The following is a 26626-nucleotide window of genomic DNA, read 5'->3' as shown; positions in this document are numbered from 1 at the left end:
CAGGATTTCTTAAAAAGAACAAAAACAAACAAAAAACAACAAAAAATTAGTCATTGAAAGTAGCTTAAAATTGCCATAGTATATTTTCATTTTTGTGTCTTTGTAAAAAAAAAAAACCACTAAGGCTGTCAAAAATAGCTAAATGAAACTTGAAAGTAACAGTTTCAACTTTGTTTAATAAGGCATAGCATGAGTAGGTGCATGTTTAAAGTAGAAGAATTTCATTTTTATCCCCATTCAGCTGCCCATAGTACCGTCATCAATCACTTCTACCAATTGTTTTCTTACAGCTTCAACTTTCTTATCTTACTGTCTTTCTGTTAAACTTGCATGGCAAAATTTCAGCCTTGGATTCAGTGGAATGTTTATATTGAGGGTTATGAGCACTGCTGGAAAAAAAATATTTGTAGTACGTGTTATATCAGTCTCTCATTTCCTTAAGTCCGTAGTGCTGCTCACAGTCATTCTCCATTCCCTACTTTTCTACGATCTGTCAGACACTGGTTTCTCACCCTCACATTTAATGTACAGTCCTTCCTACTTCACGACACTTAGGAACACCCTTGGTTTCGTACCACCACATCTGCTAACTAGCCTCCAACCAATTCCATCCTTTCTTGTTTTTTTCAATTAAAGAGGTGTTCTTCTTCCTGTCTACTGCTAATCATTTGTCTTTTGCTCTGGATCCCAATGGCCCCCGCTTTCTCAGAGCCCACGTGCTAGTTGCTTGTCTCCTTTCTCTTCTGCATTTTTAGTATCTCCGTCTTTTTTGTGTTTTTTTTTTTTTTTGTAGTGAGACGAAGTTTCTCTCTTGTTGCCCAGGCTGAGTGCAATGGCATGATCTCAGCTCGCTGTTACCTCTGCCTCCCGGGTTCAAGCGATTCTCCTGCCTCAGCCTCTTGAGTAGCTGGGATTACAGGCATGTGCCACCATACCTGGCTAATTTTTGTATTTTTAGTGGAAACAGGGTTTCGCAGTTTTGGACAGGCTGGTCTCAAACTCCTGACCTCAGGTGACCTACCCGCCTCAGCCCTCAAAGTGCTGGGATTACAGGCGTGAGCCACCGCACCCGACCAGTATCTCCCTCCTTACCAACAAATTGTAAACATACTCAAGATACTTATATTTTAATAAAACTTTCTTTATGATGGTCTGTGCTTGCTTCTTATCATAGGCTGATTCCTTAAAAATATTAGCTAATGACTTCCTTTATTTTTCCCCCTTCCGTCCAATTATACATTCCAATTATGGAATTGACCGTCACCACTCCTGCTGAAATTTCTCTCCAAAGTCAGCAGTAACCTTGTTGCTAAATCCAGAAGGATACTTCTCAGTACTTCTCATATGTGGCAAGGTAACTGTTTGGTTTCTTATCACATTCTCCTTGATACACTGTTCCCCTTTTGGCAGGCTCTCCTGGTTTCCCTACTATCTTTCTGTACCTTATTAGTATATTAGTGTGTCCTTTTCCTCTGCCTCTTTGTTTAATACCAGTGTATTTAAGATCTGGTCTTCTCTTACTCTTTATCGTCTCCCTGAGTCCTTTGTCCCACTTTTTGAGTGGATGACTCTCCAGCCCAGATTTCTCTCTTGAGAGATAGATCACTATTTGTCAACTGGACAGTTTAATCGGGTATACTATGGGCACCTCAAACTCAGCATTTCTAAAACTTGAACTCATTATCATCCTTTCTCAACAAAGAAAACTTGTTTCTTTTCTAATCAGTTTAACTGTGTGTCACATACCCAGTTTCTAGCAACCTAGGGTTTATCCTTTAATTCTTCTACTTCCTTATTGCCCGCGTTGTAATACAGTAGTCTGCTGTTTTCTGTGTAGGATACCTTCCAGAGACCGCCAGTGCATGCTTGAAACTGGGTAGTACCAAACTCTATGTGTATGTTATTTCCTGTACGTATATAACTGTGATAAAGTTTAATTTATAAATTTGGCACAGTAAGAGATTAACAACAACTAATAAGATAGGATAGTCACAACAGTATACTGTAATAAAAGTTACAAGCATGTGGTCTCTGTCGCTCAAAATAACATACTTTACTCACCTGTTTCCTGACCATGGTTGACTATGGGGAACTATAATCCTGCAACACAAAACTGCAGATAAGGGGGGATTATAGTCACCAACTTCTATTGATCCTGCCCAGAAATTTTGCTTGAATTGGTATTCTGTACATTCTTAGTCTTTTCTTTATTGGAATACTTTTTTTTTTTTTTTTTTTTTTTTTTGAGATAAAGTCTCGCTCTTCCGCCCAGGCCGGAGTGCGGTGGTGCTATCTCAGCTCACTGCAAGCTCCGCCTCCCCAGTTCACACCATTCTCCTGCGTCAGCCTCCCGAGTAGCTGGGACTACAGGCACCCGCCACCACGCCTGGCTAACTTTTTGTATTTTTAGTAGAGACGGGGTTTCACTATGTTAGCCAGGATGGTCTCGATCTCCTGACCTCATGATCCCGCCCGCCTTGGCCTCCCAAAGTGCTGGGATTACAGGCGTGAGCCACTGCGCCCGACTGTTACTGCAATACTTTCTGTACTTGTAAGTACTAGTTAATGTGTTTACAGAATAAAATTTAGAAGGCAGAGATCCTGTATTTTTAATGGTGACATTAGGTGATTAGAGAGGTTGACATAAAGAAGAGAGAAATAACATGCCATTACTCCTATGAGGGAGATACTTAGTATTTTTGGGAAATGTTGTGAATGTTAATATGTTAAGAATTCATCCATATGCAATTATTTCTTTAGCTTCATACTAATAGTTTTACTTTTTAAAGGCATACTAATACCATGCCTTTTAAACACGTTTGGTGTCATCATTATTAAGTTATAAAGTATTCTATCCCCTATGGCAATCACAGTATAGCAGTGGATGAAATTGTTTATTTTACCAACCTAATAGATTAGACTTTAGTAAATTTTCTTTTAAAAAATACTGAAAAAACCTCTGTTTTTCCCAAACTAATTAGAGCGTATAGTTTTAAAATTGTTTTAGAAACTTATTTTAGTCGTGTTCAAAGTCATTAGCCAGAAATAGGTCTTTGGAACAAGCTCTGCATTTTAGGCAGAATTTATTGTAATAGGAAAATAGAATGTAAAATATTCTTTCTCCAGATATATATATATTTTTTGAGATAGAGTCTTGCTCTTGCCCAGGCTGGAGTGCAGTGGTGTGATCTCAGCACACTGCAACCTGTGCCTCACGGGTTCAATTGCTTCTTCTGCCTCAGCCTCTCGAGTAACTAGGACTACAGGCATGTGCCACCATGCCTGGCTAGTTTTTGTATTTTTAGTAGAGATAGGATTTCATTATGTTGGCCAGGCTGGTCTCGAATTCCTGACCTTGTGATAACGCTGACCTTGGCCCAGATATATTCTTAATACATTTATCTTACTTTACTTTTACTTCATTATTCTATTGATAGACAGTATAGCTCACATACTCTTTTAAGATAAAAATGATAAGTAATAATTTTGACTTAAATATCTTAATTTTCCCTTCCAATTTACGTTTCAAAACAATTGCTTTTAGTACTTTTAAATATGGCATCACTTCTATTGCATGCCTGTTTTATTCTTCAGTATTACAAATTATGTCAGTATATGTAGAAAACAGTAGTTGCAAAGTGTTTTATTTAAATGAGTCATTTTGGTTCACTGGATATACTTCTATGGGTATTATTTTTTAAAGTTTTAAAATTTATTTCTAGTATAAATAATTATGTAAACTATTCCTGAAAATACATGAGACAGAAAAAAGAAGAAAAATCACCAGTGCTTACCCTGTAACCAGCAATTGCTTTTGTGAAAGCACTTTAATAAAGTTTCTTAGCTTTTGTTTAAAAAAATTTATATGTAATTTTTCATCCTGCTTTTTTACTTTTTTATATTACTTTTTCCATGGTATAATGACAGGTTATATTGTCCAGTCTTCATAATTACATATTTTGAAGGGTACTTAGTATTCTACCCAGCAGGTGTAGTACAGTTTGCCTAATAGCATTGATTTTGTCATTTGACATTTAGTGTTATTTTTTAATTTATCACAATTGTAGCGTAGTAAACAACTTCATTATAGTTCTTTCCACCATATTTAAGGTTGTTTTCTTAGATTACGTATGGAGAGGTAGAATTAGTGCGTCAAAAAATCAGTTTTACATCTTGATACAGTATTGCCAAAATGCTTTCCAGAAATGTTATACTGGTTTATATTCTCAATATAGTGTCTGAGAATTCCATTTTCCTTTTACTGTCATCAGGATTAGATAATATGTAATTTATATGAAAGTTAGCAAATTTAATAGTTTCTTAATTTGCAGCTGGACTTTATATATTCGTATTATTTTATGTTTTTTTTTTTTTGCAAACTACTTGTTTTGCTTATATTTCTCCAGTTTTTTTTCTAAAACAGATTCTCTGTATAACAAAGGTATTAACTATACTTAGTATTTCTTTGACATTTTTTTTTCTCCCAAGCTGTCATTTACTATTCCCAGCACACTTAGGATTTACTTTTATGTGAATAAAATCTGTTGAACTTTTTATTTTTTATTTCTTTGTGTTCTAAATTTAGTAAGTTCTCTATTTTTAAAAACCATTCAATTTTCTTGTCTTTTTAAAATCTTAATTGATGTTTAAAATTCTGTTTTAATCTTTGACTATTTTGATAGTGTGATATAAGGCAGCCTTTCTCAGTTGGGAGAGAATTAAGCTCCAATACCCTAAGGCATCTGTTGTTTACTGTGAATTAACTTTTTTTCTGTGTGTCTGGGATGGATGGTACTGGATATGTACCATCCTTGGGAGAATTGAGAAAGTAGTGACTCAAACTATTTTTTCTCTCTTCTGTGATTGAGGTGAAGAATACCACTTAAGAAAGACTGTTAAAGCTCCAAATGTATCTTTTTCAAATCTGTTAGCAAATTGTTCTATCAGTTGCTCACTCCTACATCATAGAATTGTTGTGAGGCTTAAATGACATAATGGACATAAAACATTTTAGCATGGTGTTTGGCATATAGTAAGCAAAATAAAATGTGTTAGCCGTTACTAATTTTTCTTACTACATTTTTCTGATTACATGTATTTGAGGGTTTTTGTTCCTGAGCTAGTACTGATTTAACCATATAGACAGCATTGTTGAAACCATATAGCCAGCTAACTTGGATTAGCGTTCCAACCTCCTGACCTCTGTTGTTATTCTTGCTTTTATTTTACAGATGGTAACTTTTTTTTCTGACATGTTTATTCTTCCAGATAAATTTTAGAATTATTTTGTCAAGTTCTAAGGAGAATCCCGGTGGGATCTTAATTGGAATTGCATTAAGCCAATATACATTTAGAAAAAGTGGTTGGTTGTAATGTTTTGTTTCCCATCATGGAAGATAGTTTTTCTACTTATTCACATTTTTTCTCCCATATTGTTTTATAGAGTTTAATAGTGCTTCTTGACATGGAGCCAAATTATTATTCCTAGATATTTTATGTATTTGTCACTATTATAAGTAGCATCGTTTTTCCCCATTATGTTTTCTAAGTGGTATTGGTGATATTTTGACGTTCTTTAGATTTTTAAAAAATACATACTCTTTAAGAATACCACCTTTTCTCTTTTCAATGTTAATATTTCTGTTTCATATTTGTCTGCTTGATAGAATTTCTCAAAGAATGCCAAGTAACTGATATGTAGCATTCTTATTTTGGTCTTTATTAGAAATGTCCTTCATGTCTTATTTTAAGCATAATGTTGACTATTTGTTTATACTTATTTTCAACTCTTTAGAGAATTATTAAAGTAATATATACTCATTAAAAAAACAGTAAAATATAACAGGAAGGGTCAATGTGATTTTTAAGTTTTTTAAAATTAATGTTTTGTTGAATTTTATCATTTTTATTTTGAGATAAAATTTAATTTGCTATATAACTTGTTAATGTAATATGTTATTCTAATAGATATTCTAGCATTAAAACATCTGTGGGACAAATTCTACTTTTTCAGAGTTGATAATCCTTTTGATATTTTTTCTCCAGTGAATGGGATGAATTAGGATCTTAGAATTAAAGCAACTTGGATTTTTATCATTATTACTATTTATTTAATTTTTAATCTTTTTTTTTTTTTGAGATGGAGTTTCACTTGTCACCCAGGCTGGAGTGCAGTGGTGCAACTTCACCTCACTGCAACCTTAGCTTCCTCTGTTGAAGTGATTCTCCTGCCTCAGCCTCCCGAGTAGCTGGGATTACAGGCACCTGCCACCACGCCCGGCTAATTTTGTATTTTTAGTAGAGATGGGGTTTTACCATGTTGGCCAGGCTGGTCTTGAGCTCCTGACCTCAAGTGATCTGCTCACTTCAGCCTCTCAAAAGTGCTGGGGTTACAGGCGTGAGTCGCTGCACCCAGCCTATTATTTTTTTATTGCCATTTTTAGCTGAATGACCTTGGCCAAACTGTCTCTTTCGAATGTCAGTGCTTTTGTTTGTAGTTTAACGACTTTTTATGTCCCTTGAATTTTAGATAAAATTATCTCAACCTCTCCTCTCTCAACTAGCACCCCTTCAACCTGTACAATTCCACAGCTAGTGGAAATCCAAAGTCTTGAGCAAGATTATGCAGAAATCTTATTTTCTGATGATCATCTCTGCCTTTGAACCTCTACTTCCACCATTGCTGCTGCTTTTTCTCATCTCTTTGACCCGGGTATGAAATTCAGTCCCTTTCTTGATTTTCACATGTACAAGCAAAAACCCCATTTTTATGGGAAGGATTAGAGTTTGGTAGTCTTTACTAAAATTTAGAGAAAGCACTAATACAAATTAAACTAGGGTAGTAAGCATCACTATTCTTAAAATGTCTTCTAGCCACTGCACTTTTAGATTTTTTGGCCCTAGTCCTGCTTCTCTTTCCCCACCTTCTTATCATCTTGCTATTGTACCTTCCTTCCTGTTAAAACCAAAATTTTCTTCTTGTTTCTTGCAGAGCAGTTCTCACCTCTTTGAATCTTTGGCATACAACTTATGCCTGTGTTTTCAGGGTAGCGTCTTCATCCCAAGTCCATTGTCAGAACAGAGATACTTTCTTTCCTGAGAGAAGTTCTGGGTCTAGCTGTTTATGACATTTTTCCTACTTTATTGTTTTACCTTTTGGAACTGTGTTGAATTAAGTAAGTAATCTTCAAGCATGCAGACTAGTGTGCGTAAGGTATATTCAGGGGTTTTCCTTTCCTTCTCTGTCATTCCAACTACCTAACTCATTTTAATCATAATATGCCTGTCACAGCTAAATCAATTTGTCTGTGATGGGGTTGACAGTGCCTCATTTTAGTTCATAAAAATCAGTGCTTCAAAGATTGTATTGCTAAACTTCATGGAATGATTTAAAAATTGAACTTCTTTTTATGTGTTATAAAGCTCAGTTCTTAACTTGTTTCGCAGAGAGTTAATTGTTAAAGCCAGTATGGCCACAGGAGGAGGTCCCTTTGAAGATGGCATGAATGATCAGGATTTACCAAACTGGAGCAATGAGAATGTTGATGACAGGCTCAACAATATGGTATGATACCTTACTCTTCATGGTGTGTTGTTGGCTGTTAATATTTAAAATGCAGTTTTCCCCTTGACCAAATTTAACTCACTGATGCTCTTTGTAAACACTTGCTGGCCAAGATATTAAGGGACCCTGGGCCGTTTATTATATTAATTGAAGACACGGAAATCAAGTTGAGTTAGCTTTTAAGCCCCAAAGCAGATTTACTGTTATATAAAGATGTAAAAGTGTATTTTTTATGGAAACCGTGTGTAAGGCATGCAGCTGGGTTTTAGGAAGGGACTGGGAGAAGGAATTGGGAAATTATCAAGAATTATGTTTTTACCGCCCTCACTCTGCTTCTGAGTGTATCTGCGTAACACAACTTTCTCTTTATAGACCAGTTTTCTCTCTCCTCTGGTCCATGTGATATACTGTGGCTGTCCCATCGTTCTAAAGTTTTTAGTTTTGGGTGTGGTTGTGTACTGACTAGTTACCTCTTAGTTCCAATTTGAAATTTTATAGTATGATTATCCTAATTTGCATTAGATACTTGTTTCTTTTTTCAGTCTTCTGTGGCGAGGGTGGGGTGAGGTAAGTAGTGTAACAGGTTGGCAGGAATATTCACTCATAGATTGGGTGGAAGGACAATTCATAAAGAAGGGGGCTTTGTTAAAATAAGGAAAATATCCCAAGTGGTTTACTATACTAGTAACTAAAAGAATTTTCCAATTGGATAAAGTGGGAATTTACAGACCTTTTTGTTGAATGAATTAGGTTATGTGGGTATAACTAAGTAAATAAAAATGTTTTCTAGTTAAAACTGTAAGCACTTTTTGTAACTCCATATTAGCTGTTATTATGTACATTTTTACCTGTAAAAATAATAGCTATATTTATTGCTTGCTAAATGCTAGGTACTAATTATTTTTAATCCTATTTTGAAGGTGACAGTATTTTAGAGATTAGGAAACTGAGACTGTAGAAAGTGAAATAAATAGCCTAGGGTCACACAGTGGAGTGTTTTTTCAGAAAACAGTAATTAGTTTTAGAACCTAGGTTGATTCGATTTCAGATCTCTTTTTGGTACATACTGACTTTATAGGAGGTCAGTAAAGGTATCTGTAATTTATTTCGCTATTTATAATAGAAAATCACAATGTAAAAAAATCCTCTTGAAAATATTCAGATTGATTTTAGGGTTGACATTTGAGGATTTGTATTTGTTAGTGATCTTGATAAGAAAATAATTATTTTCAGAAGGATGGGCTATAAAATTAAGGGTAGATGTAAAATGAGGGGAAAATGGGTCCATAGAAGTAAATATCTGTCTCTAGGAGTATAAGTCTGTCAAAAATATTTTGTCTTTTTTAATTTTAAAACTGACCAAAACTTTTTAATTATCCCAGACTATTTTCCTGGTTTGATAGAGGCCAGGTTAATGTTTGCTTTTACTTTTTTAAAGGATTGGGGTGCCCAACAGAAGAAAGCAAATAGATCATCAGAAAAGAATAAGAAAAAGTTTGGTGTAGAAAGTGATAAAAGAGTAACTAATGATATTTCCCCGGAGTCATCACCAGGAGTTGGAAGGCGAAGAACAAAGATTCCACATACGTTCCCACACAGTAGATACATGAGTCAGATGTCTGTCCCAGAGCAGGCAGAATTAGAGAAATTGAAACAGCGGATAAACTTCAGTGATTTAGATCAGGTTTGTGAATTATTTTTAAAAATCAAGTTATTACTGTGAGAAATACTTGAAATGGATAAAATAATTTGTCTTAGGAATTAAAAATTGAGCTGTTTATGTTATTTTTAGAAAAAGTTTCTGTGCCTATGGAAAGAATTTTAATCACTGGGGATGGCCCTGTGTTCTTCAGAAGGAAATGAAGTCCCATTTCTAAACTTGCTAAAGATATGCATTTCTGGACTTTATACTGTGTTATATGACTAACTCAAGTGATTTTACTATGAAACTAAATTTTGCATTTTGGTAACTGAATAAAATTGGTATTGAGTAATGGAAAGTTCCAGTTTAGTATATACATCATTGGCTAAGTTTGGGATGTGCTGGGTTACCTCAAGTGTAGAATGAAACTATTTTCTATTTATAACCACCAAAATAAAGTTTAGATCTAAAAGTAAGTAGAAATGATAATAAATTCTTGACAAATATTTCACTGTCAGATCTATATGTCGTAGAGACACACACATTTCCAAAAATGTAGAAAGGTAGATTCAAGTCTGATAATGATGTTGGTAATGATCATGTATCATTTATTTATATCTATTTATCAGTTATTGAACACTTAACTGTATGTCAGGCACTGAGCTGAATACTTTTTTAGACAGTTTTTCATATAGACACAACTTTAATTACATTGATTCATTGGGTCCAAAGCCCATAAAAATACTATAAGCAAGTAATAAAAAGCAATATGAGTTAAAGTGTGATCCATGGTCCTAGGACACGTTGAGCATCCCTAATATGAAAATCTGAAATGCTCCAAAATCCAAAACTTTTTAAGTGCCAACGTGAGTGGAAAATTTAACACCTGACCTTGTGTGACAGGCTACAGTGAAAACACAGTCAAAACTTTGTTTCGTGCACTAAATTTTTAAAAATATTTTATAAAATTACCTTCAGATTATGTGTATTAAGGTGCATATGAAACAAATGAATTTTATGTTTAGACAGTTCTCTTTCCTAGGATATATCTCATGTTAATGCATATATTCCAAAATTTGAAAAAAAGTGAAATTCATAACACTTCTTGTCCCACATATTTTGGATAAGGGGTACTCAGACTGTGCTTCATTTACACTAATCTTGTTCATATTCATCGGTTGAATTGTCTCAACAAAGTGAAGTCTAGAAAATGCTAATCACATTTTCGTATTGTACTGAAAGACTTACAGAGCCAAAGCTCTTTCAGGTCTTACTGCAAAGCTGTTTGTGTGCAATTTCTGAATCAGTATCTGATGGCGAAACTAAGAACATTGGGGTTAAAACAAAATTTTGTCATAAGGTTAATATTTGTGTGATTTGATTTCTTTTTCATATATAGAGAAGCATTGGAAGTGATTCCCAAGGTAGAGCAACAGCTGCTAACAACAAACGTCAGCTTAGTGAAAACCGAAAGCCCTTCAACTTTTTGCCTATGCAGATTAATACTAACAAGAGCAAAGATGCATCTACAAGTCCCCCAAACAGAGAAACAATTGGATCAGCACAGTGTAAAGAGTTGTTTGCTTCTGCTTTAAGTAATGACCTCTTGCAAAACTGTCAGGTGTCTGAAGAAGATGGGAGGGGAGAACCTGCAATGGAGAGCAGCCAGGTGATCACATTTGTTTCTTTTGCTCATTCTTTTCACAAACCTCAAAATATGAACATTAAGATTTGGAAAATTAGGTTATGCACACAGGAATTTTAGTTAGGTGGAATCAAAGTGCTTCACTGACCCTCTTCGTTAATCTGCCACATTTACTTAAAATAGGGTAAATTTCTGTTTATCCAAAAAAATTTTAGAAATGGCATATTCAGGTTAATTAAAGGCTTCTGTTTATTTACAAAATAGCATATTGCCAGTTGTTAGCAAAGGGGGATTGGAAGCAAAGTGATTAATAGATTTTTGTAGGAATTTTTTAAAATGGCAGTATTCTTTTGAAAAGTAGTTGTAAAACTGTAATACATTTAATTTTTAACAATATTATGTAAACATTAGGAAAGTTTATATAAAAAATAATATGCAGTTGTAGGAGTAAAATTTTTCAGATACTGTAGATTAAAATTTTGAAATTTATTTTTGAATTGATAGTGATTGGAGTTTTTAAGTATTACCAGTTATGTTTTGATTAAAATCTAAGCTGGATTCAGATTTTTTGCATGTATTAATTCACACAATAATCCAAGTGTCTTTGGTTATCTTTGAAATAAATATTTGTAAAACTGTTGCTATTGAACTAATTATCCTCAGTTTTATATATTGTGTACTTTCATGCTTTTTTTTTTTTAAATATTTCCCCTGCAGATTGTAAGCAGGCTTGTTCAAATTCGCGATTATATTACTAAAGCTAGTTCCATGCGGGAAGATCTTGTAGAGAAAAATGAGAGATCTGCTAATGTTGAGCGCCTTACTCATCTAATAGATCACCTTAAAGAACAAGAGAAGTCATATATGAAATTTCTTAAAAAAATCCTTGTAAGTATTAGGCTTTTTAAATAACATATTGACTTATTTTTGTAGTATCTCAGTGTATATTTACTGATGACATTCTGATGCCACCCCAGAGGAGTTAACATATTTTCAAAAAATCTTGCCATCCATTATAACAATTTATTGCCCATTTTAATAGTTGTATGATTTATACCACTAAAATATTTCAGGCTAGAGAAAATGAGGAGGAGGATGTTCGGACTATAGATTCAGCTGTGGGATCTGGTTCTGTAGCTGAGAGCACATCGCTAAACATAGATGTGCAGTCTGAGGCTTCAGATACCACGGTAAGCGGCTTTTTGGTAATTAAAGTGCTGGAAATGAAGGTTTAAGTTTTTCTCCCAGTTTTCAAGATGTTATTTTATAGGCGTTCCTTAATGAAAAGTGTATTCCAGGGAAGAACCCCTCAAATTGTTAATGCTGTATGTATTCTTCTGTATTTAAACCCGGAAGTTATGTTTTATTAACGCTAAAAATAGTTTTAATGGTTGATTTGAAAATGTAATTTTTGATCTTCAGTTTATAGAAACATTGTTTTTGTAGTTTGTTTTGTTAAGCAAAGCTTCACTAATTTTAAGAAGCATCGAGCAAGTTAAAATTGATGGTGGAATTAAGGGAAATAGGCAACATTAATGATTACTTAGCATATAGTCTTTTGGAAATAACCAAGTTCATTTGTCACTGAGGACACCTTAAGGATATTAGAATTTTTCATTTCTTGGGCTCTATCCTAGTACTGGAGCAAAACCAGATGACTGAAAAATCAAGAGAAAGAGTAGTAAATGGGACAGGATAGCATTTACATTGTGATTTATTCACAATGAGAAAAATGCTGTAATTGCTGACTTGGCAAAATGAAATTTGTGAAGTAAAGTACTGTTTTTCTGAAAAATAGTAATTTACAAAACTTTGAGGAAAGATTTCTAAAACTTCATGTGTTTCAATGCTAGGGTGTTTTTAGGCATTTTAAACAGGTGTGCCTGTAACTGTGCATTATTAAACTTTTAACACCTATTACAGACTAGTAAAGCTTTTGTTTTGAGAGGATAAACATGTATCTCTTTGGGTTTTGAGGTGTTCAAAATGCCATTCAGCATTAGGAATTTGAAGGTTTGTTTCCTATTAGTATTGACCTGCATAATTCTTGAACCTGCCTCCTTTCTCTTCCCGGACCTTCCTAATTTGAAGAGGTGATTTGGATTTCTTTTCTCTACATTATTTTCAACAGGAGATACTTAGAGAGCCTAATCCAAACAGTTGTTGAAGAACGGATTTTACTGTGGGGAAATTCTTTTTTTATTTACAGTGGAGCTAGGCATAATTTCTTCCTTACGTTCCAGCAGAAATCGAAGGGTTAGGACAATGTGGGTAAAGGAATTCTGTTGTGGAGGAGTGGGAACTTGTAGAGATTTATTGTAATTTATATAAAGTATTCATTGTGATGACAATTTCTTTCATAATATAAAATCATGATATGAAAGTTGACTAATAACATGTAGCAGAATAAATGTTAAAAATGTGCTTTAACAATTGTGTAGTGTAGAAATTCCCCAGGATGTGGTGCTTGATTAGTTACAGTAAGCAAGTCTAGTCTACAGAAAACTTAAAAGACTAAGTTTACTGCCACTTGGAGGGAGATGTGGATTGATATATATATATTTTTTTTTTTAAAAAGGTGGACTGGTACTTTTTAAATTGTTTTACAAGGCTGGCTTATATGTTAAACAGGAGTTTGTGTTAAGAAATTAATATGCTACACTATTTAATAAAGGAGGAGGCATCTTTTAGTCTGAGAATTCGGCCGTGCATTGAGGACAAACTAGGGAATTCAGCTTCACAAGAACAGGTTTCAGACATTGACGTTACTACAAGTCCAAAAGGGAAAGGTGACAGACCTCAGAATGACAGGGAACTGAGGCCTGATAGGAAATATAGCCGAAAACGTGGATTTCCCTCAAAGGTATACTTTACAATATTAACTTGGGAAGTCTTTAAATGAGCACTTCTTTTGTTCATATTTCCTCTTCTTTATTTGCTTTTCTGTTGTTGCTGTTACTCTTCCATATTGTTAATATAGTTGTCATACTGTAATTTGCTTTAGTAAAATTCTGTCCCTTAGTGTTTTTCTTTCTACTTTCTTACATACCTCTCCATGGCTTATATCTGTCAGCTGTTTTTAATGTACATTAACAAAGGTTTTGAAATGTAATTTATTCCCTTTTTTATAAATTGCGAATATAATTGATAACACGTTCTTAAACCTCGATCAGCAGTCAGTTGCCCTTTGTTTCTGATATTTGTGTTTATAAATTTAGATGGGGCCAGGCGCGGTAATCCTAGCACTTTGGGAGGCTGAGGTGGGCAGATGACCTGAGGTCAGGGGTTTGGGACCAGCCTGGCCAACGTGGCGAAACCCTGTCTCTACTAAAAATACAAAAATTATCTGGGCATGGTGGCGCACGCATGTAATCTCAGCTACTCAGGAGGCTGAGGCAGGAGAATCGCTTCAACCTAGGAGGTGGAGGTTGCAGTGAGCCACTGCACTCCAGCATGGGTGACAGAGTGAGATTGCGTCTCAAAAAAAAAATAAGTAAAAATAAATAAATTTAGGTGGTACTTTAATGTCAGATTTTTTGGGTTATATTTTTATTTTTGGAAACCCCTTTCATTTCCTTTTTTTTGGAAAAATTATCCAGTTGTCTTCGTTGCCTCTGTTTTTGCTGGTTTTTTCTGCAGTGTTTAAATGGTTTTTTAATTTTCCATGATTTGCATAATGGCATTCCAGATAGAGTTAAAGACAACTATTTGTAGTTCCACATAAAAGAGTTTGAATAGGCCGGGCATGGTGGCTCATGCCTGTAATCCCAGCACTTTGGGAGGCTGAGGCAGGTGGATCATGAGGTCAGGAGATCGAGACCAGTCTGGCCAACATAGTGAAACCCTGTCTTTACTAAAAATACACGAAAAATTAGCTGGACATGGTGGTATGCGCCTGTAATCTTAGCTACTCAGGAGGCTGAGTCAGTAGAACCGCGTGAACCCTGGAGGCGGAGGTTGCAGTGAGCCGAGATCGTGCCACTGCACTCCAGCTTGGGTGACAGAACGAGACTCTGTCTCAAAAAAAAAAAAAAAAAGGAGTTTGAATAAAAATACCATTTATAAAAGTGCACGTATTTGTTGGCAGGAGCAAAGTACTATTTTAATTGAGTATAGGTAAGACTAATTTCATATGTTTTATTGCTGGTTTATTACCTAGGACTATACTTTCCCATTTTGTAGCTATTTTATGGGTTTTTTTTTTTTTTTTTTTTTTTTTTGGTGTGTCTGGCTATTTACAAATGATAAAAGTTAACCTGTAGATATTTTGGCAGTTTTTTTATTTTTTATTTTTTCTGGTTCCTACAAGAATTTGAGAGCACAGTTTGAAATTAGTTATGGGAATCTTATTATATCAAGTATCAAGTAAAATGTGCCCCAGCTCAGCAGTAGAGTAAATAAAGTAGCTGATTATTTTAAAAACTAGTGGCATTGGAGAAGAGCAAATAAACATGAGGCATAATAGGTAGCCTTTGGAATTTTATTCTCTTTAATCCTTCTGAATGGTGACAAGCAAAATTTAAGAGTTAACAGTTAATACAGTATCTGCCAGTTCTTTTTTTCTTAAGGCATTACATATAATTTAAAACAACTTTTCTGTTTTTAGGTTTCTTTGAATAATATCCTTATAAGTGATTATTATTCTTTTTTGAATTCTCGGCATTTATTTCCATTTGACTTTCTTGATTCATAAGGCTGTCTCATTGTTTTTCTGTTAGTATTCTATTTGTAAAATCATTTTAATTTCTTCAGGGAAAAAATCTTAATTCCTACCACCTGTGTTTATTTTTCCTCTGCTCTGCAGGAACTGTCATTCTTACCACCCCAACCCTGTTTTCTCCTTAGAATCTTTTCAAAATGTTGTATTCTGTTAGAATAGTGGAAAATACAGTTGAGGGTCTTATATGAGATTCAAGGTTGAAAGCAACCTTGAGACTTACGCATGATATGAAATGATGGATATTCTAGAGCTGCCTACCAAGGGCACATTCCACTTTATGAAATATTTTAAGACATGATGACGTCTTGCATAATTTTACAAAAGAAACCCTTCTACGAGTAGCCATGCCTTCATTGTTTTCCTATACTCATGACCCCCAACTTAATCTCACCTATTAAAATTTATAAGCTTTCTTTGTACCTTGTAGTTGTGTTTTGCCATTATTTTCATCATTGCTAGTTATTTTGTGTGACCTTGCCCTGTCTTCTAAACCAGCTATGGTTCTTCAGACATGATGTCTTATAATTCTGTATTTAGAACCCAGCACATAATTTGGAGCAGCTAGTATGACATAAAGAAGACTTAGAACTTAAGAACCTGATTTCCCTTAACTGACACTGGATAAGTCACAACTTTTTCTTCTCTGGGCTTACAGTTCCTCACCCTTCACATGAAGAAATTGAAGTACATAATTGTCTGAAGCTGTAAAAATACATTTGGATCCATTAATAATTACTAGGAGAACCTCAGTTGAGTAGAGGAAAGGAAGATTGAGAGTTCTCTGAAATTGGACTACTACATATTTACAACTCAGGGTTTGATGCCTAAGTTATTTTTTTAATCTGTAAACTAAAAATGTAGTTGGTGAAAGTGACTTTTTCAAAAAAAGTTTAAAGAAAAATATGTGTTTGAAGAATTAATATACACCTAGCATCCTTTTTTGATTTCTGTTCCAGGTGCCATCTTCCTGGTGTGTTCTTACTCCTACCTAGATATTTTTATTTTCTCCTCTTCTGTATATTTCATCATAGGCTGTACTCCCATCTGTTGGCTCAGTTTTTCTGAGCATCAGTCTGAAATGTTTATATGAATGTGAAAGTTATTGAGTAGTAATATTTCACTAATTTTGAAAATTGTTGAGAATTCATTTTTGGATTAGTGAGAAATCTGAAGATAATGTATTTAATAGCTTAGAATTCTTTATAATTAGGTTATCACAGTTTTGTGACTAATAAGGATTAAAGAACTTTTTAAAAAGTATGCTTTTTTCTCATTTGCATAATTTTTTTCTCCTGATTAAATTTATGCTTTGCTAGAGGAGTATTTGATCAACCTGGAGAGATTTTTTTTACTCCTTCCATTGATATCTGTACCTATTTGATTTGGTTTTACATTTTACCGTTGACTTTGATGAAATCATTATAAAATTATTTTTGCTGCATTCTGAGAGGGCTAGCTGTTGATAATTATCCCTACCCTTCAAAGTTTTTTTTTCCTAAAGATGTAAACCGTCTGGAAATAAGCCAGACTAGGATGAATTTCCACAGAAATGGATGTAAATATTTACAAGGTAACTCCCCTTATATAAGATAGGAGAGAACTGAGTAAACAGTACTTAATTTGTTAAAAGTTTCAGTTTATTAGAGGTTCAAGACAACAGAAAAACCTCTAATAAATAATTGGCTTACCAAGATCCAGGTAGGCTGTTTGTTTCCCATGTTCATGAAGTCTAGAGATAGTCTAGAATAGAGAGGCACTGACTAGGCACCTCTGATGTTTACATGGAATAATCTAATTATAGCCAACTTCCTCTTTGATCATAACTTTCTTGAATATTTAACTCTTTGCCATGTACTTATCTGTTTACTTACTAATTTTATGGATTTCCAAGTCACAGTGTAAAATATTACCACAGTTACTCATGTTTATTCACAATACTGATGAGTTCTACTTGGGGAGGTAAAGAAATTTTTATGTAGTATTGTAAAGGATGTCACCCAGAAGGGAGTTTCTCTTGAGCCCATCTGCATGCTCCATAATTTCTCCGGGAATCAAATGTGCATAGCAAGTGTAGATCAGTGCATTTTTACTTTCGAAAGAAATCTTTGAACTTCTTTGCTCTCTTTAGTCATTTGTTTATTTAAAATTTACATAACCCAACAAAAATTTGTTAGCAGTACAAATTTAAAATTGCCTAAGTGAAACAAAAGTGAAATATTTTGTGTAAATATTAGGTAAAATCATTGAACTTTTAAAATAAAAGACTTTTTAAAAGATAAATCAGTGATGAAAAATACAATTACGGTATACATTTCAATGTATAATTTTGTTTGTAATATATTGTTTCCAGGTTGTATTTAAATTTGTCTTGCTTTGCTTTTCCATTTTCTTGTTGGGTTACATTTTGAATAGTTTCAAGATTAACACTTAAAATTTCATCATTTTTTGTAAGTGCCACTTAGTTAATCCATCCCTCTACTTTTAGACTAAATGATAACCTCCTAGCATTTTCGGGGAATTTGGAAGTAGTTACTTCCATTTTATGTCATCAGACTCAGATGAATGAGCATAATTTAAGAGGAAAATAATGGTGCCTTTGATATAGAATATAAAATTTGTTATTTTCTTATATGTCTGATAATGTGATGTGATTAAATTAAATTCTTTTTACATAAGATTATCAAATAAAAAATGTATTTTTAAAATTTCAGTCCTTTGTTAGAAATAGTAGGTGTGCCCGCTTTCTAGGTTTTGTTGTTGTTTTTAAATATTACTTCCAGTCTTTTTTTTTTTTCTTTTTTCTTTGAGATGGGGTCTTGCTCCGTCACCCAGGCTGGAGTGCAGTGGTGCAGTCTCAGCTCACTGCAGTCTCCACCTCCTGGGTTCAAGCGATTCTCCTGCCTCAGCCTCCTGAGTAGCTGGGATAACAGGTGCGCACCACCACACCGGGCTAATTTTTGTGTTTTTAGTAGAGATGGGGTTTCATATGTTGGTCAGGCTGGTCTCAAACTCCTGACCTTGTGATCTGCCCGCCTCGGCCTCCCAAAGTGCTGGGATTACAAGACTCTCAGGTCATTAACCCAGTATAATGTGCTCCTGCTTTTCTGTAGGGGCCTAGATTCTTCAGTATGTGTGTGTGTGTGTGTGTGTGTGTGTGTGTGGTGTGTGTGTGTGTATTCTTCACTGTGTGTGTGTGTGTAGATTCTTCTGTGTGTGTGTGTGTGTGTGTGTGCGCGCGTGTGTGTGTGTGTGTCCCTCTTGGCCTTTTATTTTATGTTTTGTATGTCTTTCTTTTCCTTTTGTTCATTCCTATAGCTTTTTACTGTGAAATTACCTCTTAAGTGGCAGGCTATATATATCTCTGTGTCATCATTCTATTCTTACTCTTTTTTCTTGATGTCTACTAAAACTATATTTAGGGTTGTATGTTTAATAATTTGTTATCAATGTGTATACCTTGCCATTGATAGTTGAAACAGCAACATGGATTTTAATAGTCAGATACAAGTATTGTTGGTCTTATTTTCCAGGCCAGACATCCTCAGCAGGAGCCTATGGAAGAGATAGAAAATTTGAAGAAACAACATGATTTATTAAAAAGAATGTTACAACAACAGGAGCAACTAAGAGCCCTACAGGGACGGCAGGCTGCACTTCTAGCTCTGCAACATAAAGCAGAGCAAGCTATTGCAGTGATGGATGATTCTGGTATGTCACAGTCTGAGAATATTCTTTTTGTAAGGAAGACTCATACATAATTGTATTGCAGGGTGGATGCTGATTATTACGTAATCAGATCTTGATTGTTGTCTAGTTTAGAAACCTTCATATGAGGCTTATACTTTCCTGTGTTTTTCTCTGGTTATGCAAAAAAGGTTGCAGGGACAACTCCTGGCCATCATACTATACCATGCAGACAGCCAGATCGCTCTCCTTTTCATCAGAGAGTACCCTTAAGAGGTAAAAGAGACAGGCTGTAGTTCTGTTTTTGTACCTCAGACTGATAAGGCTCGCCATCTGTTTATTTCCTTTTTTTCTATTTTATTCAGCTAGGATTGTCATTCTTTGCTTGCCTCCCAAGAAAGGGTTAAAACCTTAAGTGAGGCAGTGAGTAAATTTATAAAGTATCTTTAGCCTTCAAGGTTAGTAGTAGCTGTTCTTTTAGATATCCTTTTGTATATGCTGGCTCCTTAGAACTATATTTATAGTGTGTACATTCTTCCTAAGACTCAGAAATTTTCTTCCTCCTTTCCTCATAGCCATGTGTGAGTTAGATGAAAGTTGTGTTGAATTTATTAGTATTCAATCTAATTTTGTAAGTTTATCATCACCTTCAAACTTATTTTAGTTTCTCATTAAATTGAAAATAAGAGATGATTAGTTCTTAAAACTCAACAAAACTAAGTTATGTTTCCTAGTAGTCTGTCCCCCACCATCCCCTTCTAATAATAATTTCTCTTCTTTGAGCACTCTGTTTTTGTGAGTGAGTTTAGGTTCTCACTAAGGCTACCCTGTTGTCAATCAGTTTATTCTGCTGTGCAAACCTAGCCCACTGGCTCAGCTGTCTAATCCCTGTTATACCTAATTTAAGTTTGCATTCTCACAAGGAACATTATGACTTTCAAATAACTCTTTTTTTTTTTTTTGTTTGAGACGGAGTCTCGCTCTATTGCCCAGGCTGGAGTGCAATGGCATGATCTCGGCTCACTGCAACCTCCACTTCCCAGGTTCAAGCGATTCTCCTGCCTCAGCCTCCTGAGAGCTGGGATTACAGGCGCGCACCATCACACTTGGCTAATTTTTGTATTTTTAGTAGAGTCGGGATTTCACCATATTGGTCAGGCTGGTCTTGAACTCCTGACCTTGTGATCTGCCCACCTTGGCCTCCCAAAGTGCTGGGATTACAGGCGTGAGCCACCGTGCCTGGTCAATAACTTACTCTTTTGTAATAATGATATAGCTGTATATAGTACTGTATATAGTACTATATATAGTAATAATTACATCGATTTTTGTCCCCATTTCTCCATTGTAAAATTTAAAGTACCATTAGCTTTTATATTTAGGAAACAGATAATTTAGGAAAAGACAATTAAAATACTTTAACGTAATGACTAATACTAGTTTGGTTAATGACTAACCTTTTAAATATTTTTCGAGTTTGGAATATCAGATTTAAAAGCTTTCGTTTGATAGTTAATATTAATCTCTAAACTTGCATAATCTCATTTGATCATCAGAGATTTCTAGGTTAGAGCTTTAATTCTTATTTCTGTTTTATAGAGAAGGAACTCTACAGAGTTTGTGACTTGCCTAGATTTGTATAAAATTTTAGCAGAATTACATTTCTTGAATTCTAGGTCAGGGGTCTTGTTTCTGTTTCTGAATATGAACTTTTGAAAGTAAGCAGATAATTTCTTTTTAAAAAATACCCTATTATGAGTCAGAGAATGGGAGTAGAATGCACGAGTTTGAACTTCATGCTATTTCAAAAAGAATTTTAGCTTAGTAATTTTAAAATAAATTTAGTCTTGTATTTATGAGATTTTGCAGGGGCATACTAATGAAAAGCCATGAAAAGCTACAATTACAGTATTTAATCTGGTATATGAGACATTATCTTGGGATAATTATGTTACCTCAAAGAGTGTCCCTTTCACCATTTAACTAGCAAGTTACATATGTTATCAGTACTGTAATTTGTTTCTTCTCAGCATAGAGTTTTGACTAAATATATAGGATTCCATATAGCCTTGAAATTCTCAGTTCTCAGTGGAAAAAAGGTAGTGTTTTCCTTTAAAACAGAAGCAATTTATAACCAATTGTCTTTTTTCTTTCATCTTTTTTTTTTGAGACAGGATCTCTTGCTCTGTCACCCAGGCTAGAATACAGTGGCGTGATCTTGGCTCACTGCAGCCTCGGCCGCCCAGGCTCAAGCGATTCTCTCACCCAAGCCTTCTGAATAGCTAGGACTACAGGTGTGATGTACCACGCTGGGCTAATTTTTGTAGTTTTGTAGAGATGGGGTCTCACTGTGGTGCCCAGGCTGGTCTTGAACTCCTGCGCTCAAGTGATCTGCCCACCTTGGCCTTCGAAAGTGTTGGAATTACAGATGTGAGACACTGTACCTGGCCACCAATGTCTGTTTTAGAGTTGGAGAGTTAGAAGTGAGGTTAAGGGTGGAGTTATTGGTTAGTAGAACAGTAACTGTTATGAAAATTGTTGTCACAAAACTGCTTTATGAATATGGGGGTATTTTTTTTTAAATTTAGAAGATAAAAACCACAGTCTTTTAGTATGACTTGTATCACAAACAGCCGCTTCAATAAATTATCCATTTTACTGCAGGGGTCAGCAAACTATGGTCAGCTGAGTTTGGCTCATTGCCTGAAATAAAGTTTTAGGGAACACAGCCATGCCCATTTGTTTACATTGTCTGTGGTTGCTTTTACCCTGTAGAGTTGGGTGCTCGAGACAAAAACTGTATTTCTCACAAAGCTTAACATATTTACTATTTGAACCTTTACGCAAAGTTTGCCAGCCCCTCTAGCAGAGAATTGATTCTATTCAAGAACATGGAGATTGAAACCTGTCAGAATCAGCTGTGGTTTTTTACACTATCACTTTCCCTTTCACTCCCCACTGATCTTAGACAGACCTGCTCCACTGAGTCACTACTATTAATTGGAATGTAATAGTAACCCTCCTTGTATGTTGGGACAGAAAAAGATGAACCACTTTACCAGAGTTTTGTGACCATCCCTTTATTTTTAAGTTAGATGGTAACTTCTAATAAAATGATTGTTGGCAGATAGATAGGATTGTTAACTAGTTTCAAGTTACGTATGTGAGCTTTTTAAATTCTTTTTTAAATTTATTTTTAGCTTCTCAGATTAAAAAAGGTGTTTGATTTTATTTATATTAATCAATAGTTATTAATTTCTTTCCAGTTGTTGCGGAAACTGCAGGTAGCTTATCTGGCGTCAGTATCACATCTGAACTAAATGAAGAATTGAATGACTTAATTCAGCGTTTTCATAATCAGCTTCGTGATTCTCAGGTAACCTAGATGTTTTAGTATAGTTGAGTTTAAAAAATCACATCAATTAGAACAGTGATTCAGAAACTTCAGTGAGCATACTTCTCACCTGGCATGATTGTTGAGCAGTGTAGGTTTCTGATTGGTGGGGTCCCCCCCACCTCCAAAATTATGATTCATGGATTTGGGGTGGGTTTCTCCACGTCTCAGTCCAGTGCTGGTGGCCTGGGGACTATACTTTAAGAATCACTAAATTAGAGGAGAGTTTACTTTCAAGGAAGTGATTAATGAAGTTTTTCTTTGTATGCTACTGGATGACGTATTTTTTTTTCCTCTAAAAGACTTAATGGTCACAACCATTAAGACTTTGCTTTAAATCTGTGTCCTTCGACTAGATACATGGGATTTCATACAGCCTTGGAATTCTCATTTGAAGGAATATTTTACTAACAATTTTAAGAAAGTTCTTAATTTGAGAGTTAGTAAGTGTTGTAATTTGATGCACTTTGTAAATGATATAAATGCAGATTTTCAATATGTGGGCCTTGGGTGAGAAAGGATGAATTAATGCCTCTCCGTTGGAAGTGAATATGATTGAAGATGTAGTGTCTCTTGTCTTCTTGCTGACCAAGTGAAAATGAGAGAATATGGCCCAATCACTTTGGAGAGTTATATAGCAGTACCTAGTAAATTTCTTCTGGTAGACTTGGGACTTACTTTAGAGAAACTCTCACATGTTCAGAAGGAGGTAGATAGAAGAATATTCATGGCAACTCTGTGTTAATAGCAAAAAACCAGAAACAGCCCAAATGTCCATCAACAGAAATGGGCTAATGAATTCTTATGTAGAGTGAAATTCTTTACAGCAGTTATAGTAAATAAGCCATTGCTGATGAATACAAAATTCAAGTTTAAGAAGGATCCCACTTACCTTGTTTTAAAAAAAGTCTACATTTTTAATGTGTATACATAGGCATTAGAAAATAAAAATGTGTGAGAATGGTAGATAGCTGATTCCAGATTGGGGTTACCTTTGGAGTGGGTAATGACATTGGAAAGGGTACAAACAGAGCTTTAGTTAAATCTGTAATGTTACATTTTTCTTAAAATAATTGATGCAAATATGGGAAAATCTTAAAATTTGACTAAGCATAATGGGAGATATTCATTATATGATTTCCTAAGCCCTAGTGGATTCTTGCAAAGTTTCATAATTAAAAAGAAAAAAAAAAAAAAGACGGCCGGGTACAGTGGCTTATGCCTGTAATGCCAGCACTTTGGGAGGCCAAGGTGGGTGGATCACTTGAGGTCAGGTGTTTGAGACCAGCCTGGCCAACATGGTGAAACCTTGTCTCAATTAAAAATGCAAAAATTAGCCAGGTGTGGGGACATGCACCTGTAATCTCAGCTACTCTAGAGGCTGAGGCAGGAGAATTGCTTGAACCCAGGAGGCGGAGGTTTCAGTGAGCTGAGATCACACCACTGCACTCTAGCCTGGGCCACAGAGTGAGACTGTGTCTCAAAAAATTTAAAAAAAGAAAAAAAAAAAAAAAGGAACATGAGAGAGAAGTGATGGGAAAAATTGATAGGTTAAGAAGTTTACGGTGGTAGTTCTAGAAAGAAGGCAAGAGAGACTGAGATTTTTGAAGGTTTATTTATATAACGTGGTATTGTTACTACTTTTGATTCAAGTAATGATGTCTAGTGAATCCACGACCTCTGTGTGGTCATGTGTCTGTAAAACCATGTAGAGTCAGCTCTCAGTATCTGTGGGTTCCACATCCATGGATTCAGCCAACCAAGGATCAGCAATATTTTTGGGGGAAAAATAACACAACAATTTTTAAAATGGAAATTTAAAAATATAACAACTATTTTATATAGTGTTTATATTGTATTAGATATAAGTAATCTAGAGCTGATTTGAAGTATATAGGAGGATGTGTGTAGATTATGTGCAAATACTACACCATTTTATATAAGGGATTTGGGTATCTGTTGTTTTTGGTGTCCCCAGGGGTCGTTGAACCAATCCCTCATGGATACTGAGGGATGACTTCATATGTTAATAGTGGCAAATCAGGAAACCGTATTTAATTTGGGAATAGTAAGGGTATATTATATACTTACCTACTAGCTCAACCTAGCAAATATTTCTTTCTCTTTATAAAGAATATTTATGCATTTAAAAAATGAGAATGCCTTCAATTGCCTTAGGCTTAATTCTTCTTCTTTGTTTTGTTTTTTAATAAGCCTCCAGCTGTTCCAGACAATAGAAGACAGGCAGAAAGTCTTTCATTAACTAGGGAGGTTTCCCAGAGCAGGAATCCATCAGCTTCACAACGTTTACCTGATGAGAAAGTCCAACTTTTTAGCAAAATGAGAGTGCTACAGGAAAAGAAACAAAAAATGGACAAATTGCTTGGAGAACTTCATACACTTCGAGATCAGCATCTTAACAATTCATCATGTGAGTAAATCTGGTTCAGCAGTATTGGGTATAAGAAGACACACAGGACTGTCACATAATAAATTTAGTATTTGGTGAATGAACACATAGCTCCTCAAAAATATTTGTAGGGACTTAAGACTTGCATATGAAAAGTTTTTAAGTTACAAGCCAATATATATGAAAGCCAAATAGGTGATAAATCAGTTTTATAATTCAGAAAACGGAAAGAATAAAGTTGGACCTTGAAAAATTAGTAGGATTTTAATAAGGGAAAGGTAGAAGAGAAGGTAACTGTTTGATACGTGGACATAATAATACTATGTGTTTTAACATATTCAATATTTTCCCTTAAAGAAAAGTTAATCCAGTTAGTACTTTGATTTAAAAACCCAAAACTGTGAAACATAGAGAGGGTCTATTAAAAAAAAAGCACAAAACTATGAAAAACTTGTATATATGGTTTAGTATAGACAGTCCAGAACTTCTAACTGCTGGACTTATATTCATGTTTTAAAAATATATAAATAATCATCTCAGGCAGCTATAACTGCAGGAGTTATCTTTTCTGCTCCACACATATTTAACCTTTGTCTAATCTTAGTCAGATCTAGTCTTCAGTTCCTATCCTAATACCTTTTCAGACATGACCCCTGTCTCTTATCCAAATAGTAATAGAGGCTCAAGCATTAGAAATTGAAGTCAGTAGGGACGACTTCCAACTAGTCTTTAAACATTCTAGCTGCTGTCTAATTAAAGAAAAGACGAGGGATTTAAAAACAACAAAACCATTGTCTCTGGAGCCTCTGGTCCTTATTCTCCACATATCTCCTTTTTCTTTTCCACCCACAAAAGAACCTTACTATTCCTGCCCTAAAACATACTCCTTTCTTTTCCCTGACTTCTGCTAGTGTCTTTCTCCTCTAGAGTATAATCCCAGTTTTTATCCTTTACAAACACATGAACACAACTAAGAAAACCTTAACATGTGGGCCAGGTGTGGTGGCTCATGCCTGTAATCCCAGCACTTTGGGAGGCCGAGGCGGGTGGATCACCTGAGGTCAGGAGTTCGAGACCAGCCTGACCAACATGGAGAAACCCCATCTCTGCTAAAAATACAAAATTAGCCAGGCGTGGTGGTGCATGCCTGTAATCCCAGCTACTCTGGAGGCTGAGGCAGGAGAATCGCTTGAATCTGAGAGGCGGAGGTTGTGGTGAGCCGAGATCGTGCCATTGCACTCCAGCTGGGCAACAAGAGCGAAACTCCGTAAAAAAAAAAAAAAAAAAAAAACTTGTGAAAGTTGCACTTAAGTCCTTGTGGTCAGTTTTGTATGCATAAAGTAGCACTCTGTATACTGATGACTCTTAAAGGCTATGTTTTTCCTCACTGGGAAGCAGTGTGAGAGCAGCAGCAAAAGGTAGAATGATCAAGGAAAAGAATAATGAGGAGACTGCTGGAAGCCACCTACAGGAATTGTGGTACTAAAGTGAGCAACAAATAATGATGGTTCCTGTGAGAAAGATACTGGTAAATGACAGCACCTTTGAAATGGTAGGAGTTAGAGAA

The 26626-nt window shown here is 35.1% G+C and overlaps 1 protein-coding gene across 30 annotated transcripts in view; it reads left to right on the top strand.

The window, feature by feature from the left end:
- Positions 1-26626, top strand: part of PCM1 (pericentriolar material 1) — a 105017-nt gene that overhangs the window by 5296 nt on the left and 73095 nt on the right. For 11 of the 30 annotated variants that reach the window (XR_009214647.1, XM_058443321.1, XM_058443316.1 and 8 more), the window contains 9 exons: positions 7447-7564; positions 9003-9248; positions 10606-10875; positions 11569-11739; positions 11925-12041; positions 13526-13714; positions 19102-19279; positions 22522-22631; positions 24864-25080. Coding sequence is in view for 29 of the 30 variants with exons in the window: in XM_058443321.1 (XP_058299304.1) it covers positions 7469-7564; positions 9003-9248; positions 10606-10875; positions 11569-11739; positions 11925-12041; positions 13526-13714; positions 19102-19279; positions 22522-22631; positions 24864-25080 (1594 nt within the window). In the remaining variant the exon portion in view is untranslated. Of the gene's footprint in view, positions 1-6451; positions 6713-7446; positions 7565-9002; positions 9249-10605; positions 10876-11568; positions 11740-11924; positions 12042-13429; positions 13715-19101; positions 19280-22521; positions 22632-24863; positions 25081-26626 lie in introns of those variants that run through there. The other 19 variants (XM_032162372.2, XM_058443326.1, XM_032162375.2 and 16 more) reach the window with 4 other exon arrangements.

The sequence above is a fragment of the Hylobates moloch genome, unplaced genomic scaffold (assembly GCF_009828535.3).
Source record: "Hylobates moloch isolate HMO894 unplaced genomic scaffold, HMol_V3 SCAFFOLD_8, whole genome shotgun sequence".
Taxonomy (NCBI): domain Eukaryota; kingdom Metazoa; phylum Chordata; class Mammalia; order Primates; family Hylobatidae; genus Hylobates; species Hylobates moloch.
The sequence above is the reverse complement of the archived record's forward strand: the minus strand, read 5'-3'. Positions and strand labels throughout refer to the sequence as shown.